This window comes from Channa argus, chromosome 22 (assembly GCF_033026475.1).
Source record: "Channa argus isolate prfri chromosome 22, Channa argus male v1.0, whole genome shotgun sequence".
In the NCBI taxonomy this organism is placed as follows: Eukaryota; Metazoa; Chordata; class Actinopteri; order Anabantiformes; family Channidae; genus Channa; species Channa argus.
In genome coordinates this window covers 4,213,268-4,233,298 of record NC_090218.1, presented here as the reverse complement: position 1 = coordinate 4,233,298, position 20,031 = coordinate 4,213,268, and the positions used below count along the sequence as shown (strand labels likewise).

Sequence of the window (20,031 nt, the reverse complement as noted above, 5' to 3'; positions counted from 1 at the left end):
ACCAGTTCGAATAACCTCTGAAGCTAAGTTACAAGACACAAAGTCAAAAGAATGAATACGATTATTATAAAAACCTGTGCGTAAGAGTGTGAGATTTCTATCTTTCACTTAAAGTCACAGTTTTACTAATAGTAGTTCGATAAATACAGACGTAGAATTTTCCCATCACTAAATAAAAAAAATGTACGATGCTACGAGTTGTAGTTTGAGTTCTGTCGGTGCTTTATTTTGGTAACACCGGAAAGAGTTAATTTGATTCCGGCTGGCTTGACACTGGTGTGGAAAAGATGGCTGCTTCGGCGGCAACGGCGAGTTCTTTCCCTGGTTTGTGTCCAAATTACGCCGTGATCTGCTCCTTCTTAGAGCGTTATGGAGCGTTGTTGGACTTACCGGAGCTCACTTTTCCTCAGCTGGAGAGATATCTGCAGGACAATTCGTCAGGTAGGGCAGGAAAACACGCAGTTCTTCACGGGGAGGAGGAGAGACTTCACCGTTGCATTAATGATACTGGTACTGTGCTAACAGGCTAGCAGCTATGTTAGCTAGTTGTGTGTTATTGTGTGCTTTTTTAACCGTATTGTTTACTTAAACATAAGTTTACAGAATCTTCGAGCTGTTGTTCGAAGTGGAAAATGTGTCTTTGGAATATTCCGTGATTATTCAAGTGCAAAATCGCCGAATTAGTCGAGGCATTTTCTCACTTTTTAGCTTTTGAAATGGGCTTAATTTTTTTCCAAGCTGCCTTTATCTGCTGCTGTAATGTTTCTCGTAACACAACACAGGCTCAAATGTGCGTGGATAGTAGTGGTTTTGCGTTATTAAAGATGCTCATAGATCATGCAACACATCGTGGATTTTGAACATTTATCGCTGAAAGTGTTGTGGCGTGAGACTGGCATGAAATTGTGCACTTTAATTTATAGTTAAAATATTTTGTCATGTTCTGTTTTGCTCTGCTTCTGTGAAGTCACCTGTAATAAAAAGAACGTCCGGTCCATGCTTTCAAAATAAAATTGTTGTGGTGATTAAGAAATGATTCGATTGGTGAATAATAAATGATGACGTTCTCTGTGTATACACATTACTATTAAATGCATATATATATTTTTCCGCCACCCCCACACCCATTTTCTTACACGTTTAGCCCAGTGGCAGTTTTTAATTTAAATGTTTTAAGTCAGTTACACTATTTCCGTTTTCCCTGCTTATTATTGTTGACTTGATAACTCTTTCTCGGTTGTGTTGCTTTACGCAGGCGAGTGTCAACAGTTTTCACCTCAAGTTGACATCTGCTCATTTTCAATTAACTCACACACAAGGTCGCAGCTTTCACAAATCTAAAGCTGGTGTTTTAGTCTTTTATTTTACTGATATCCGGACTTGACAGGATTTCTAGACCATTTTTGATGAGGTTTTGTGAAAAAGGCAGCATATCCGTGTTGCCTTGTTTTCGCATATAGAATAGAATAACGCCAGTACAGAGCAGTTTAACAAGTTCTAGGAAGTTACAGATTTTTATTTGACGGGTAAAAAAAATAAAATTTGTATTACTGTTTATTCTACCACATTTTAGTTATAATTTTAGAGACATACCTGCAGGGTATGCTACATGTACATTTACATTTAGTCATTTAGCTGACGCTTTTATCCAAAGCGACTTACAAAGTGAGGTACAAAGCAAGTAAAATCTAAGTCTATAAATACTAATACTATAAATCTGACATATGCCATTTAAATATTTTAAAGTTTTGTGATTTTAAATTGAGTGGTGGTCATTATGATTTTCTAGGGGTACCACATACATCCACAAATGAAGCCCAATGTTTAAGATTCTTATAGATGTTAGGTACGAAATCTAACGTCAAGTTAGTTTAAAACAACAGCGTGTTATTACATTAGATGTATTTATGCAGCTGTCTTAGTGTTCCTAAATATTTAAGGTATTACATTGGAAGGCGTACGTGAGATAATCCAGTAAAGGAAAGTTTAGCCCAGAGACCCACTTAATATTTATATGTAGCTTCATGTGGTCATTTGCTTAGAAGTTATCAGATGTTGGTGATCTCCTTCCACTTTACCCACGTAGTAAACTTGTTATCAGATTACTGGAAGTTCACATTTAGGTCACACTTGAGCCAGTTTCATCCACTCGCGGAAACTTTTTTTTAAAGCTTTCTATAGTAAGATTTTTAATCATAGATTCCCAGATATTAATAGATAAATTGATAGAAATAAAACCTTCGATTCATTTGTGACCCATAACTAAACCATTTTGACTACAGAAAAAGGTTTTATTTACATTTTATTTAATTTTAACATTTTGTGCTGATATGCATTGCTCAGTATGGGAGTTGTGCTTCCATATGACTAAGTGTCACATTGTGGTTTCAGAGTTTGATCGCATTGTACAGATCACAGAGTTGTCAAGATGAAGTGGTTTACAGTTTGACGCGAGTCTGTTTTTTCTTATTTTAAGCAGGTTTAAATTTCTTCTAGAGCTTTGTCCAAGAAACAGGGCGAACTCGATACATGAACTCAATTTTAAATGTTTATGGCATATCTTCTTAGGTTTATAATAGAAGAGCACTCACATAGTTATGATACAAATGGTACCATTTTATTGTAAAAATATTTATGGAGGTTTTGATTTTATATCACTAATTATAATCATAATGAGTGCTGTGCTTGTTTAATAAAAAGATAAATCAAAATAAAACTAAACTCCTAAAGAAATGACTAATGTAGTTTGAGCAAAACGACTCTAGCAACTCTTAGCAGCCAACTGATATCTAAAAATTCAATCTGAAAATATCAACCAATTGATATTTGCAGTCATATGGGCCATTTATAATAACCCATATGACTGCAGAGGAATAGTTCAGCTGATACAGGGGAGGTTGTGCACTGCGCAGAACTGATAGGGTCTGAAAAAATAGGGTCTATATGAGAGAATTAATAAAAGGAAACCTTACCTACTGCAGCTTCATCAGTAGGTAAGGCAGTCGTCCACAGACTACAGGGTCAGTGGTTCGACTCCCGGTCCCTCCTGGCCACGTGTTAAAGTGTCCTTGGGCAAGACAGTGAACCCCAAGTTTCTCCCGGTGTGTCAGGTGAGCACCTTGCATGGCAGCCACCACCATCGGTGTGTAAGTGTTTTTGTGACTGCGTGAATGAGAAGAAACATTGTAAAAAGCTTTGGATAAAAGCGGTATGTAAGCAGACCATTTACCATCATCACAAAAGTCAATGTCATATGTGTGTGAATGCACACATAGATACGACACATTTAATTAGCACTTAAAATGTTGCTTACTGTATATTATGCTTTGTCTGTCTAATCTTTCCCCAGTTCCAAAGCTGCTGGTTGATCTTCACGTCAAGTTACTGAGGAAGATCGGCAAGTCGGTGTCAGCAGACAGATGGGAGAAATATTTAGTGAAGGTAACTGCCTAAATAGTAGTTTTTATTCTTAATACAATAATTTACATATTTATTACAATTTTTATTACTGTCATGCCAGAGATTTGTGATAAGATTTGGTAAGGTTTTGATGCCAAACAAACAAAGTCCATCATCAGTCATATAAGTGGGATACATATGATGCTTTGATATCATCATTACGTTATTTCTAAAATGCATTGCCTTGTAATTTTTTATGGGTATGTTACCCACCACCGCCTTTGCCTGAAAAGTATGTAACCCTAAGCTGCTACATGTTCTACCCAATTCACCCGCTAGTCTGTACCTTTTCCGTCTGCTGTATGTAGTGCTGAGCAGGTATGTGTACCATCAGAGCATTTTGGCTGAAAACAACTGCCAATGCTGCGAGCGGAAACAAACGAAGCACTGAGGAGAGCTGAGAAAAAACATAAAGTTGTATTGTGATTTTAAACGGATCTGCTACAGTGACAGTAACTACTTGATCAATGGCTTTCAGCTTGTCCCTTCAAGGGTCGCAACAGCAGAACATGTTCCACACGATTTTGTGTGTGTTTTTTTTTACGCTGGAGGCCCTTCCTGCCACAACCTCCCATTTTATCCAGCTCAGGTGGCTGGGTGGGGCAGGATTCAAACCTGCAGCCTTCTGCATCCCAACCCAATGCTCTACCATTGAGTCACCAGGCCCCCTAGTGACAGTAGCTACCTAATTACTCACAATTAGGATTAAACTATAATTAAACCACTTGGGTAGTTGTGTTCCACTAAAAGGGCATTAGCTTGGCTAGCTTCATGGCTACAAATTTAGCAACTACTAATCTATCTACTGTAATATGTTTGGTGTAATCTGTGTTAAACTTCCTGAAGGACAAACTATGTATTCGTGACACCTCTAATAAAATGGCTTAAGAACTTTTCTTTGGTTTCATATTACTTAGTATTTACTCTTTGTACACACAGATACCAATTTTATAGGCAAGGAACTTTGTTACTTCCTATATGAGTCAGACTGTAGATAATTCCCAGTACTTGACACAAACTTCAAGAATCTGACATATTTCAGTAATACATAACCGTCATATAACACAAGCTTTATTTGCTATAGTGATGAAATTATAAACTAATGCAACATGGGGTGGCATAGTAAATATGTAATTTGCAGATTTAATATCAAAATGTTGCCTTTTCGTTTAGGTATGCCAAGAATTCAACACAACATGGGCATGGGAAATCGAACAAAAAGGATACAAGGAGATGACAATGGAGTGCAAGACGGGGATACTCAAAGTAAGAAGACACATAGCTTCCAAATTTAGGTGTAGAGATGGAAAAGAACATGTCATAGTAGAAAGAAATGTAGTATTATTATTTCTATTATTATTATGGTATTGTACATAGTTCACATAACAGAATAAATCTGGGTTAAAACCCCAGAATTTTTATTGGAAAATCTATATTTTTCTATAGAATGCATATCTGTTATATGGGACATCTTGTAATGGCTTTTGTGGTATTGTGATACATTCTGTGCATTTTCTTTCTTTCTCCAGTATTTGTGTGAGTGTCAGTTTGATGAAAATGTGAAGTTTAAAACTGCCATAAATGAGGAGGAACCAGATAAAATGCGTCTGCAGCCCATTGGCAGAGACAAAGATGGCCAGATGTACTGGTTTCAACTGGACCAAGACAACAATGTGCGTGTTTATGTGGAGGAGCAGGATGATTCAGATGGGTCATCTTGGAAGTGCATTGTCAGGTAAAAACACAAATTTTATTTTAATGGAAAAATGTGCCGCAGGCCCTGGGAAATGAAACAACATTTAAATGCTAATGATCTCAATAAAAGCAGGTACACTGTTATTTACTTTGTAAATGGAGCAGTTATATTCATCAACACTTTCCTTTCTGTAGAGACAGAAACGACTTGGCTGAGGTTGTGGCACTGTTGAAGACACAAATTGACCCTGAGCTGTTGAAAAGGGAAGAGCAGAAACAGGAAAACAAACCAGACGTGGAAGATGGTAAAGAAAAAACAGAAGAAAGTAAAGGTTAGTCTTAAATTGCTTGATAACAGCGTGCCATGAATATCAGTTTTCCTTTTTGGTTGGTTACAATATAGTTTTTCTGTTTCCAGAAATATTGGAAGAAACAGTTTTGAGTTAGTTGCATGTAAATAACTGGGACTAATAACAGCTGTTGTAGATGTAAGTCCGGGTTCACTTATGATACAAGTATATAACATAAAATAAGCCTTTTCTACAGGTGTGAGAAAATTTACGAATTAGGATTCTGTTGAATTTTATACATTGAAGTTTGTGAAAAGAAAAGGGTAGAACAAAAGACACTGTTGCACAAAATAATTATTAGAGATACTGTGACAAAAAAATAATGTATGAACATTCTTTATTGGTACAAAACATACTGACTGAAGTATTTAACATACAGACAGTAGTGTGAGTCCTACAGACAGTACACACTGCATTTTCTCCATGTTTTGGAACACATGAGCCCGACAGCCTTCACATAGGCAAACCAGCAGCCAAGCACATTGTATTACTTAATTAAACTAAACTCATCACAACTCAGGAAAAGATAAAAACCTTCAGTCCTTAGCCTGCTTCACTTCAGTGGTCTTTGTGATAATAGTTGTCTGGATATAGTTGGCTTTTCTGGTAGAGCTTTAGTTTGGAATTCTTGTCCCTTACTTAAAATATGGATCAGCTGCTGTTGAAACCTAGACATCTAGCTGGTGGTGGTTGTCAGTAAATTGCCTGTTCATTAAATTATTGTCATTTATGATCAGTATTTTGATCTTTTTATAATTCTATTCCAGACAACACATCAGATGAAGACAGCAAAGACTTCAACAAGGCTGCCTGCCCACTTTCACCAAAGACAGAAAACAATGAAAAAGTAACACAGAAAGACAACTTGAAATCAGAAACCTCTCTAAACTGTATTATCGAAAGCAAAACCAATGCAGAGCTCCATCCAGATAACATCGGTATAAAGACCCATAATATCAAAGAAGAGCCAGTGGAGGGGTCAGACACAAAATCAAGCACAGCAACAAGTGAACCTGCCTCTGAAACACTGTGTTTATCTGTAAAGTCAGAAAAGGTAGAGGAGGTGAAAAAGAACAGTGGAGAAGAGATTCAGCAGACTCTGAAGACTGACCAGCAGGCCAAAATCCCTTTGAAAAAAAGAGGAATGAAGTTTAGTGAAGACTTTGAAAAAAATAGCGGCATTTTAGTTCCAAATCCATCTGTGTCTCAGGTCAAGGAAACTTCTAAAGCCGACACAGCTCCTGAAGAAACAAAGAAAGTTCAGATATTAAATGATCACGTTAATGGTGAAATGCAGACTGCATCAGAGAAAGATCTCCACACGCATTTGATTGACTCACTAAAAGATACCAAGATCTACAAAGAGCAGGTGACTGAAACAATAACAGGTAAATCTGTAGCTGTCAGAGAAAATGAATCTCCATCCAAGGAGGGGATCAAGGAGAATGTCTCGGAGGTGGTCTCATCAGCAGACTTGGACCACAAAAATCTTGATTTGCAAGCAAAAAAGGAAACTGCTGCAGCAACAGAAAAGACAGAAGCACAGGAATCTCCTCTACCACCAAAAATACAGTCGCTACCTTTACCTAAAGATGAAAGAAATGCACTTGAGAAGTCTTCTAATCAGGAGAATCGTGAAAAAATAAAGGAGATACCAGTCGATACGGCCCACTCTTGTATTGTAGACAAGACAACGGCATCAAAGAATACTGATAAAACATTGACGACTGATGAGTCAGATAACCTAAATTTAAAACATGAAGTTGCAGCCAAAGAAGTAAAGTCTAAAGACTCAGAGGAAAAGCCAGGCTGTGGAGACATGGACACATTAGACTCAAGTAAAATGGAAGAATGTAAGACTTCAAAGGCGGCGGAAAGTGTATCAGATACAAAGCAACCAGAAGTGAGTGAAACTGATGCTAAGGAAATAGAAATACCTGAAGGTGATGTAGAGAAATCAAATAGCTCTGCATCAAAAGAGACATTAAGAGTCATTAAAACAACAAAGACACAGTCTGCATGCGAAGATCCTGCAAAGAAAACATGTGACTCTGAAAAGAACAAAATACTAAAAGAGGGTGATAATGCAGAGTTGCGGGAAGTCACACAATGTTCCACTGTTAATAAAAATGCAGACAAATCAACATTCGGTGAGACACAAGAGGAAATGTCCAACACTAAGGAGGCTGTGGAGGTTTCGCTTAATAAAATGATTAATGAGTCAGATTTATGTAAACCTGCTGATAAGGAAGGTAACGTCAAAGATGTAGAGATGACTGCAAAGAAAAACAGCGAAGTCTCTGACACAGATGCAGAAAAGGTGGAAAATACTGAGAGGACAGAAGCTCCTGAAGATGCCTCAAACTCTGTCAACTTTGAAGACAACTCGAGACATGATGTTACCCAGATAAGTGACTCTTTGCCTGGCCTGATGGACATAGAGGCAGTGGCTGTTAACCAGGATGTGACAAAGCCACAAGAGGATGACAATATTGAGATAAACTCAATTACACATAAGACGACAGATGAAACATCTGAAGGGAAAGATAACCCATCCAGTCCTGCTGAGAAGACTAAGGTAATTGATAAAAAATGCAACAAAGAAGATGAAGAGATGACTGAAAAACAACACAACAGAACTGACGCAGAGTGCCAATCATCAGAAAGTATAAAAGATGCTGACAAAGCAAGTCAAGAAGACAGTGAAAAACCTACCGACAACAGTGAGAAGAATCTATGTCAAGACAAAGAAAGTCAGGAGGGTTCAGTAACAGATAAAATCTCAAAAACTAATGAAACAAACATAGAAACAAATGCTCACCAAAAGAGTGAAACCTCCACCAAAATGGAGGAATCTGGTCACCAAAGCGTGGGTGAAGAACCAGGTGCCAAATCCACAAATTTCATTGAAAAAACAAGTAAAGACGCAGAGACAGATAAGTGCACTGATGAGATAAGTAAAAACAAAAGTGAAGAACTGGATTCAGTCACGAAAAAAGTAGTAGCAAATGGTGGTAATTCTCCAGCAGATGTTCATGGTACGGGTGCTCATCGAAAGATCAAGCCCCCAGCCCATCGAAGAAAAGCTGAACTGAAGAGAGAGGAGAGACAAGGGGATTCAGAGTCTGATTCGAACACAGGGAGATCTCTTCGAAGGTCACCAAGGATCTCTAGACCGACGCCAAAGGCGGTAGAGATCCACGATAGGAAGACTGAGAAAGCGCAGGCTGCTCCACCAGCTGAGAAGCGTGAGAAAGACAAAGTTGAGAAGGATGACGAGGAGGAGGAAGAGGAGGAGGTGTTGGTGAAATCTGTCCAAAAGAAACAGAGAGAGAAAAAGCCAGATCAAGAGGGTCAGCACAAACCCAAGGTAAGGCTCATAGGTTTCAATGATTATGTCTGTTTAAAAGCAAAATTTATGGAAATAGGCGTCAAAGTGTTATATGCACACATTTAATTACTTCACTTACTCGGGTTTAATTTTTCAGTTTCTATGGCATATAGAAATATATGTATATGAGTATATAGGCATTCATGGCTAGTTTAATATGTTCACTTAGAGAGGTTTTCCCTTAGAAAGGTGAGATTATATATGTAGAGATTTGTTGATTTGTGTTTTGACTTCCCCTCAGAGACAGGAATGAGGCAGACAAAATAAATCAGTACAGGCATGTGTAGCATGATGCTTCAACTGTGTTTTGCAAGTTTTCCGTTAAGACTTAACGATATAAAAAAAATAATTGAAATGAGAATTTTTTAAAAATTAATTAATTGTTGTGTTTTTTAAATTGCTAATTACATTAGATTGTTTTTTGTCTTTTTTCTAGTCTTATTATTCAGTACAAACAAGCTATACATGATAATATTACCGAGGGTTACGCAAAACATATAAACTATTCTTTCATGTTGGCTGTACACACACACACACACACACACACACAGCTGAAAACAATGCTTAGATAGTGTTATTCATTCAACTATTCTGTTTTTAACTCAGTCTCCTTTTACATTTTTTTCCCCAACCATTTCCCTCTACTTTTCTGCACAGTGTTAGTTGATGTACATAAACTGGAAATGCTACCTGAGATTTAGACATGTCAGGCTTCCAGCTGATCCAGCATAGCCCCTCTCTTTCGATGACAGTTATTTTCTCTCAAAGTTTGGCTATAAACTACATTAAAGTAACTCAGCGTTTTTATCCAACTACACTCTAAGTGATGCTCTCGCACACGTCGGCCGCTAATGTATGTCAGCGGATACCTGGCTCGACTGAGTAGGCTTTGAAGATTGCATTAGCAGATGGGTTTTTAAATCATTGGCTTGTCAAACATAGCCCCGACTTTGTGTGGTTGCTTCAGTACAACACATCTTCCTGCCGTTCATCCTCACATTTTAAACAAAGCAACTGATCATACTATATTACTGTTAATACAATTACTGTTTGACTTTAACACGTGTGGTCTCTTGCTCATTGAAATTGTGGTTTGCTTCTGCCAAGGCTATTTTCATTGCCGCTAGATATTATATTGCACTTAACTTTGCTTCTGACATAAAATTTCTTCATTCACTTCCTCTGCAAGGAGGATATGGCAAGTCTCTGCAGGTGAACTTGCTGGAATGATTCCCTTCTTTTTGTAGCGTAAAAAAATGTCAATTGCAGCTTTTGTGTTCTATTAAATTGCGTTATCAATTTGAAAATGCAGGAAGTGGGCCATGCTCATCACTAATACAAGTTGTAAGCACATAGGATTCACTTAGCTGATTGGTAAATGACTCTTCTCTATTGAAAGTAAAGATGTTGTTCTTGTTTAAGGGGAGAAAGAGGCGGAAGATTCGGTGGTCCAACACCCGAACACGTCGTAAAAAGAAAGACTCTGAAAATGAGGATGACAACAGTGATGAGGAGTCAAGTGAGGAGGAGGAGAGTGAGGAAGAAGATGACAGTGATGAAGACTACAAGGTTGAATGGAGCAGAAAGAGGCGGAATCGCAACCGAGAAAGACGGAGCTCTGACTCCTCAACATCTTCAGATGACGACTTACCTCCGAATGATGACCCCTGCAAACACTGTGGTCTTCCAAATCACCCTGAGTTGGTGGGTACACAAGATCTCATTATTCTATAACTTTACCGACAATTTGCCCTACAGGAAAAAGAAAATAATTGTAATAAATCAGAAAGCAGGACGTTTAAAGCAATTTAGTCTTTAAAAAAAAAACACACAGAAAAAAGTTTCAATATTTAAATGAATATCAAGGTAATGTAATGTTTCTGTCTCCTTTTCAAAGACTAGGGCTGTTCCACAGGCGAGGGCGAGGATAAAACTGCAGTAAAAGTAACATACCATCTTGTATATCAACAGTAAATCTTTAGTGTTACAAAACCAACTAAGAGAGGCTGAAGCTGGATAGTATTTGTATAATATTATATAAATGTTATCTATGTACAGTCTTAGTGAAAAGACTTGTTAGTTTTGGACCAAATGGAGCTGAGTTTTGCAAGGCATGTGAATAGTCAAGGTATGATGTGGCTAAAACAGGCATAACTTGCCAAATTTATATGCAGAAGAAAGCTAGTTTTGTATTGTTTTGTAGCGGGACCCACTGAGGACTTCACATGGAGCTCAGCATTTTGAATCAGAAGTAATATCATTGTTTCATACTGCATTTATTTTTTTGGTTGCTTATGGGATTAGCAGTTTTAAGCACCCTTGACTCAAGTCAAAAAAGTTTCTTCGTAAAAAGTCGTGTGGCTCATAGTTGGAGCTTATTTACAGCTTGAAACCTATTTAAATTACCAGTACACAGAGCACGAAATGTGTTCAAAAATACCGTGTTCTTTAATTGAAAGGTACAAGTCTGTGCAAGCTAAAAGTTGACTCTCTTCATGTTCTCGGCATGAAAATCTGTTATGTGAGCTGATAATGGTGCCCCTGACTGGATTCTTTGCCAAACTCTCAGTGGCACCAAAATGAATATCAGATATCATTAAAGAAAATGATAAAATAAGGATTTAGAAGGTGGGAGAAATACCTCTAACGTTGCAGTTCTCATACATTTAAATGTATTAAGTGCCCAACAACTTTACATTTACATTACATTTGCCTAAATCTGCTTTGTAGATCTTGCTGTGTGACTCGTGTGACAGTGGCTACCACACAGCCTGTCTGAGACCTCCCCTCATGATCATTCCCGATGGAGAATGGTTCTGTCCGCCCTGTCAACATGTACGTACCAATCACAGCAGCATAGATGAAAAAGTTTCAAAACAAAAAAAACTTTGGGTTTAATATTTGACTTTTCCTCTATGTAGAAGCAACTATGTGACAAACTAGAAGAGCAGCTAAAAAATCTTGATGCTGCACTGAAAAAGAAGGAACGGGCTGAAAGAAGGTGAGTTTTTAGTGTGCGTTCAACACTTCAAAAATTAAAGCTTCAGTGATTTTGAAGTTGCTTATTTTTGGTTAGTTTGGTTTAGTTTGAGCAGTACGTGTGCATAAATGCTCTTAAACTCACCTTTGGCTTCTCTATATCAAAATGTCTTTCTACCTCTAGCTCTTTTTGCTCTTACTATGGAGTTTGTAATCCTAGTCAACTTGCTTTCCAGAGCTGCCTCAGATGACATTATCTGAACTCCTAGTGATGAAAAACCCCTCCAGGGGTGATGTCAATCTGGAGGGGGTTTTTCAGCTCAAAGTAGAGGAATATTTTAACATGGCATTTAAAAGCATTAATGTACATTTACACCCTGTACCCATAGAAAGCAAGTTGAAAATTGGCGAGGTTGTCCTTTAAAACTAGGCTATATTGGTTCAGAGTTCAATGTTCCTCGTGTACTAGCACTTTTATTGGCATTGAAAAGAAGTAGTTCTTAATAGTAATAAATATGATGACCTGTGTTATGTCCTCCAGGAAAGAGCGTCTTATTTACGTTGGCATCAGTGTTGAAAACATCATCACGCCCTCTGTAAGTACAAAATGTGCCTGTTGAGTCAGCAAAACAATCACTGGTTCATGTTTGCGCCATAAATGACCACCTGTCATTTCATACAGGTGGAAGTGGAGGAAGAAAAGCCCGAAATCATAATCAAAGAAAAGAAAGAACCAAAGCGAAGTAAGAGCTGGGGTCGAAGGTCAACAAGGGCTAAGAAAAGCATCAGCTACAGGTTTGTGCATTGAGAGATACTGTACATAATTTTTAATACACAAATCTCTTTACATTTAGTGTTCTGAAGATTAGACTTACTTAATCCATGAGGAAATTCTCATTTGACGTCAGCATCCACGCCACAAATGAGCACGTGCTTCTGTTCATACATTTGGTGATACCGACACGTTTCACACATGCTCAGTACAAAACAGGATAGCAACTGTAGACTGAGGTACATCTGCAACTCTAGACATAAGTACAACCACAAATCCTGTGGGATCCTGTGCCAAGCAAATACTGCAAAAAAACTATGCAGTGTTTGTTTTTTTAACTTAACAATTTGTGCGTAAAAGTACTACAGAGACAAAGGTAACAAGATCCTGTGGCAAGGACAACATAGACTATAGAGCCTACATAGGGAAATGAAGACAAAATAACTTTTGAAAATGAAACCAAGTTCAGTTAAAGCTGCAGTCATTAGTCATGTAGTCAGCTCCTGTCATTATTATCAAAACTGTTTTAAAAGATTTTTTTGTGGTAATGAGTGTCAACTGGGTCTTAAGACTAAGTCTTAAGGTCTTAAGACAGTTGGTTTCAACCATTCAGGATGACCAAATCACATTTAAAATTGGCGGCACATAATATAGGCCCATTTTATATATTTATACTATGTTCAACAAATCCCATTCACAGATTCAAACTAACAACAAATTCCCTTTACTCGCCCCTTACTCAGGTTTGCCCGTCTCGATTTTTAGCCTAATCGTCTGCGCAAAAGAACTATGTCAGCCAAATACGATTAAAAGCATCAGTGAAACACACCGCCACACTGCGTGACGTGTTTGTGTCTCGTTAAAAATGTGACCTCAGCATTTTTTTTTAACTGCACATTGACAACATTTTTACATTATGAAAATGTAATCAACTGCTCATAAAATGAGATTACTTTCAAATTTTACAGATTCGATGAATTTGATGAGGCAATCGAGGAGGCAATTGAGGAAGACATCAAAGAGGCAGAGGGTGGAGGTAGGACAATGAGTTCTTACTCTGGTGAAAATTATTTATCTCAAATATTTAAATACCAAATGTAAAAATAAATCAATATCTAAGTACACGGTATACCAATAAAAACCTTTTATTTAATATGAGCTAACGTGTCCTCAGGGTGTCCAAAATCTATAGTTAGCCTCTAGAGCTAATTTCTAATTTATATTACATGTTTGTTTATTTATACAGCAAACAAAAAATGATGTGTTTAACATTTAGAACTCAGATTTTTGGTGCTGGCAGATGGATGTTGTTTTATGCTTAGCTGAGCGAACAGGCTGCTGGTTTTAATGACATATTTAGAGTAAAATCTGAAATATTTCCAAAGATATCAGGTTTTTCCAAGTTACTCTTAGAATATGAGAAAATGTTCCTTGATAATGTTAATGGTCAACTTCACCAATTTTCAGCCTGACATCTATGGTTTTAGTTTACAGTGTAAATGTACATTTATGCTTTTGAACTATCCTTTGATTTCCCAATATTAAAATATTTCTCAGCTTCCCTAGCTGTAAAACTCCTCCAGATGATATCACCCAGAGGAGTTATCCATCATTAAGAGTTCAGATGATGTCATCTGAGGGAACTTTGGAAAAGGAGGTTGACCATGATTACAAACTCTATAGTAAGAGCAACAAAAGGACATAATATGAACTGAAGAGATGTCATCTGGAGGCATTTTTCAGCTAGAAGTACAGAGATATCCTGATATAGGGGAGTCAATGGAGAGCTTGATAGCATTTATGTGCATTTTCTACCCAAGCTAGAAGTAAAAGAAGAAAGTTCAAAATCGGTGAAGGCGTCCTTTAATTGTTGCAGGAGCTGGTCGCGGTAAAGACATGGCCAACATCACAGGCCACCGAGGAAAGGATATATCCACCATCCTTCAAGCGGAAGAGGGTAAGGAAAATGGCCGCCCTCCGAGGCCCAGTGCTAGTCAGCGCAGGAAAAAACGTCGGCGACTTAATGACCTGGACAGCGACAGCACTGTGGATGAGGAGGAAAGCGAGGAAGAGTTTCGCCTCAGCGGAAGGTAAGGATAGACACAACTGCACTTAACAGTAGAGGTCAACTTTCGTCTCTTTATTTTTATGTATTTGCTTATTTTTCCATGGCTGTAGCTCAGAAGAAGAGTTTTTTGTATCAGACAACGACTCACAGGCTGAATCTGAGGTGGACTACAACGACAGTGACTTTGGCAGCAACAGCAGCGGTGGACATCATGCTTCTTCACGAATCAGGAAGCCACTACAACGACGACAAAGCTCCAGAAAACGACGACGACCAAGGGGGTACTCGGATGACGAAGAAGAGGAGACGGATGAGGAAGATGAAGATGATGAAATGGGTAAAGAGATTTTGGCAATCTTTGTCATACCTCTTTCAGGGATTTTCTATATCTGTTTTTAAAAGTCTGATATTTATTCTTTTTATTACTTTGTCAGTTTGTTAGCGGTCCAATAAAGTTACGGAATATTTTTACATTTATAATTTTTTTTGTACGTGTTCAGTGACCGAAGGCTCCAGTGAGTTCAGTGACAGTGATCTTGACATGAGTCGGCGACGGTCTCGACGCAGCCAGAAGAAGCAGGTGAACTACTGTGAGACGTCTGAGTCTGAAGGCTCTCAGGCAGAAACCAACCGGGCTAAAATGAAACCCAGACGTCGTAAGGACAGCTCGGACAGCGATGGTCAGTCAGAGACACATAGTACACTTTTAGAGCTGGCTGTGGACACACATGCTATTAAAAAAAATAGCACCTTATTTCTAATCCAAGTTTCATTTATTTACAAATACCCATATTGTCATAAATATAACAAAATGAGAATTCTGATCCCCAAGAGAGAAATTTTCTTGGTGCAGCAAAATACTAATAGAATAACCAGTGAAACAATAAGGCTTAATAAAGGCAACAATCCGAAAAAGGGAACTAAGGTATATGAGGGTATAAAAGGGAATATTGGTAGGATATACAGAGTTGCATATATATAGTACAATGTGGATAAGAGGTAAAGGGGTTGGTTCTTTACGTATGTTCGTGTTATTGTTTGGATGGTGCACAGGTCTCAATCCTATGTGCTTTTTAAGATGTCCTGTCCATCTAGTGTAGCTTCCCCCAAAAACCCATTTTCACTCATAAAAGTGAAGCACATTTTTTTTTTTTCAAAAGTCATTTAATAACCTTTTTTTTTTTTTTTTTTTTTTTTTTTTTTTTTTTTTTTTTTTTTTTTTACTCCGGATGCCCTTCCTGCCACAACCCTCCCATTTTTATCAGATTTTTATACATAACAATCAATTTGTTGTTGTTGTTGTTTTTTCATAATATGTTATGCTAGCAAAAACAAAAAAAACATCAGTGCTTTACCATAACAGAGATAATCATGTACTATTCCTTTGATTTATTTATTTTTTTCCTCCAGAGAGTTTCTCTAGAGACTCTGAGGAGTCATCGAGGGATCGCAGCCTGAAGAGGAGGGCAGATTCCTCAGAAGAAGACTCACGGCAGCGGCACAGAAGGCTTGCACTAAAACGCAGGAGGGCGTCTGAAGAGGACGACTCGGATGATGACTCGGACGAGTCGTCGGAGGAGGATCGTCCTGTCCGTAAAAGGGTAAATCGCATTGACTCAGATGATGAGGATGAGGAAGTGGAGGAAAAATTGAAGGAAAAGAAAATGGAAGAGGAGTCAAAGGAAACAAACCCATTGGACTGCACTCTGGTGGAGCTGCCACCCACCAACGGACAGAGCCCGATAAAGAGCCTTGAGGGCCTCATCACCCGCCCCATGGCTGCTGCTCCAGGCCTACTCCCACATCTGGAGCCACCCAAAAACATCAGTGCCCCACCAGCCGCTGCCATAGCACCGAATGGGCTGGTGGGCCAGGAATTGGCAGGGCAAGATGATGACGAAGACGATCTGTTAGGAGTCACAGACCTAGTGGATTACGTCTGCAATAACGAAGAGTTGTAAAAACAAATGGTGTACTGTTCATTTTTTGTTGTATTGTATTTTTATATTGCTTAACTTTATTACCCCCCACCAACACTTCCTTGTTGTCCTTTTTACTTATGTCATCTGGAGCTTGATCCTCAAAAATCTCCACTACAGTAAGAACTGGATCTCTGTCACCATTCTGTTGCTGCCCCTGTGGGATTGTACAATAATGAACAAGGGCGCCCACTCTTCAAGTCTCATAGGTTTGGGGAAAAAAATTAGTTTACCTACAGACCACCTGTATCATCCAGCTCCACTGCCAAACCACCTCTTTCTGTTAAAAATGTGTCATTCTTTTTCCTGTCTTACTTTTTTTTTTTTTGTTTTTGTTTTAGTGTGACATTGAACATTTTTTCTAATCTTGCTCCAGTGCCCATCTACATGTAGAAAAAATGGCACTTAAATAATTCATAGTATAAAAAAGCCTTTCAGTGATACGTATTTGGGACCAAGGACGTCAAAAGTTAAACTTGATCTGACACAGGAATTGTTTGACATTTTGGTAAATACACTTCCTTGCAGACATGTCTAAACAGCAAATTGTCGTTTTTTTTAATAGTGTAGTTTTGTATAGATTGAAAAGTTTAGACATGTTAATGAACTTTAGATGTGTGACTTGGGTGTGAAATAGTGGATTTTCTGCTATTTCCAGACATTGTGCTGCTCTAACAAGCTACGTGTTAGTCTTACATTTCACAGGGCAGACATATTTGAAGCACTGATATAAACCTCCACCAGAGAGTTAATTTCCCAAAATGTCAAACTTTTGATTTAAACTGTTCTGGCCTTTTTGTTACTTTAATGTGAGGAAAGATTTAGATGAGACTATTTATTCTACTTTAGGGAAAGGGGAGTTAATCAGGTACATTTGGGTCACACATTTGATAAGCTAACACTTCACATGCCCTGGCTGGGACATTGTTGGTCACATATTGGTGTGTGTGCTGATGTTGTAGATTATTCCCTCGATATTAAAGTGTCATGCGTATATATTCAACCCCGAGCATTATATGCAGGTCTGAATGTAAATATGTGACCAACCAGTCGACCAACCTTCATTTGTCAGCCCTTTTTGTTTTTTTTTTTTTTTTTTTTCTTTTTGTTCAGTGATAGTGTAGCTTTTGTATATTGTATACATATATAATAAGTTTAACTTTGTTTGTTGCCATCAGTATCGGTGATGAATTCCCAGTTTTTCACATCTTGCTTGGGAAAACTAAATCCGAAGTAAAACTCCTTTGTGTCTCCTAATCGTGAGATCTAGTGTAGCTGCCTCATATATCATTTATATTACCTTTTTGTGATTATTTTTTTTTTATAATTATGTATTTTTTGTATATCTAAACATTTGTTGTCTCCTTGAACAAAATGTAAAGTGTCTTATTTTTGTTGTACATTGTCCTTCATAGAAGGTTCAAAATTATCTGCAGATACAAGGTTTTTATTAACTAAAATAACACTCAGCTCTAAAACACCCCCTTTTCATTTTTGATTTTCATTTTACTGTCCTGGATCTTCCTGCATATAAATCTGTGTTTCTAGTCAAATCCTCTATTTTCATAATCTTGCAGAGATGTTCAGGTCAGGTTGCAATAAACTATCAGCCTTTAAGACCTCAACCAAGATCAAGATTGTGAAAAAAATAAACATGTTACTGAGTTAATTTTTTTTGACGTGTCAGGATGCAGTTTTTGGACTGGGGGGGGAGACGGACAGAAAAAGAGAAACAAACCAATGACTTCACTGACCCCTGCTGGAACCAGTCTGTGTATATCTGTAGTTTTTGCTGTAATATATTTAGAGGCATTTTTTTAATCATGGAAAAATATATTGGGCAATTCTTTTGGGATTGCATGAGTTTCTAACAGTTTTCTTTTGTAGGGAAGTGATATTGGCACATTTTTTGTAACCAAACCAGAAAACTTTGGCATGTTTTAAGGACTTCTTTTATCTCCTGACCTGTTGCACTTAGAGCTGAAGGACTTAAGGTAGATGTCTCATTATTTGCAGTGCAGAAATGGCATAGGTAAGCATGCGCTCACCTGTTAAAGACATGTTACAGAAGCTCTGGGAAAATAGGAAGTTATTGTAGAAAATATTGTAGGACCGTTGTATCTGATTAAAGAGAGGTAATGAAGCCTGTTTGTAAGATATTTTGTACATTAGTGTCAGCATGGTCACAGAGGATAAGCCACTCTATTTATCATACCGTTTTGATACTGGCTATGGCCAAAACACGACTTCCAAGACAAAACCTATATGTGTTGCTCGTGGTGCACACAACCTAGGCTATACACAATATTTAGCTTTTAGATTAGTTGGACAGAATATGGAGAACCCAATTCTACAAATGTAATAGAAGTGTGTGTTCTGGTGGGTTGAATCAGAGTACAAGAATGTGGATGTTTGTGTGTTGTATGTAACCTTGTTCTATGTTCTCCACAGAGAAATGGAGAATGTATTGTCATGTATCTCATGGTTATGAAATAACCAGTAGCAGGATCTGCATAGGGTTGGAGACAAAAGAGCCAAGACTGAAATAAAAGCTGCGATGGGATTTAAGGGAGGAAGTTGGTGCCAATGACTGAAGTGTTAACAGAGTTTCCTATTTACCTCATGATGAATCTGGGAGGAAAGACACCCTGTCCACTGTGTATAGATGCTAGTAGACTGGTTGTTGGTGTTTTGTCTTCTCCTTACATTTTTGTTAACTTCACTGTTATTTCTTATGAATCTGATCTTGTACATTTGTCATAATAAAATGGGTTTTAAGCCTGAACTCCCCGATCAATTTTTGGGTTTTCATTAATTCATGAAAGAAGCTGATTTATGTAGAAGCAATCTATTCTAATCGATTTTTATTTTTATTTTAGTTTTAGCAGTTATTCAGAATAGTTTACCAAACCATTGTCACATTTTCTTTACGGTGAATCGTGTTTTGCCAAAGGATGATAAAAAGTTAAGTTCAGCAGAGTATATTAGAGCTCACAGTGAGGATTATGATCTTAATATCTGAGGGTGAAATACTCAGTATATTTACATTGCTCATAGTTTTTACCATTTGATAAAGTCATCCGTTTAGTTATAAACCAAAGTACTAGATAAATTAAGGGTCAGTTTGAGTTATTTGCTATCATTTAACATTCTAATTATAACCTTCATATTTCCATCCCTGTAAAGACAGTAATAAGGAAAAGATTCCTTTCGGTTTGTACTAAAGTGGGGGCTGACAGACTGATGCTGCCACCAACTCAAGACACTACCAGCTGAGTTGAAAGGCTGATATAACCAATGAAAATCCCAGAAACAAAGAAAGCTGCTGCCTGCATTCA

General features: G+C 37.8%; 1 protein-coding gene across 2 annotated transcripts; it reads left to right on the top strand.

Annotated features, from left to right (window-relative positions):
• Positions 1–252: 252 nt before the first annotated feature.
• On the top strand, positions 253–19,490 carry rsf1b.1 (remodeling and spacing factor 1b, tandem duplicate 1). 2 transcript variants are annotated; one of them, XM_067492044.1, is made up of 16 exons: positions 253–441; positions 3,350–3,441; positions 4,633–4,725; positions 4,989–5,194; positions 5,350–5,486; positions 6,272–8,874; positions 10,318–10,599; positions 11,626–11,730; positions 11,817–11,896; positions 12,416–12,470; positions 12,557–12,669; positions 13,615–13,682; positions 14,523–14,736; positions 14,825–15,051; positions 15,215–15,394; positions 16,125–19,490. In XM_067492044.1, exons 1-16 carry the CDS (start codon positions 288–290, stop codon positions 16,673–16,675), a joined length of 5,160 nt encoding a protein of 1,719 aa, XP_067348145.1. In that variant the 5' UTR covers positions 253–287; the 3' UTR covers positions 16,676–19,490. The 2 variants fall into 2 exon arrangements, with proteins under 2 accessions (XP_067348145.1, XP_067348144.1); XM_067492043.1 differs by having other exon boundaries at positions 253–510.
• The last annotated feature ends 541 nt before the right edge of the window (positions 19,491–20,031 follow it).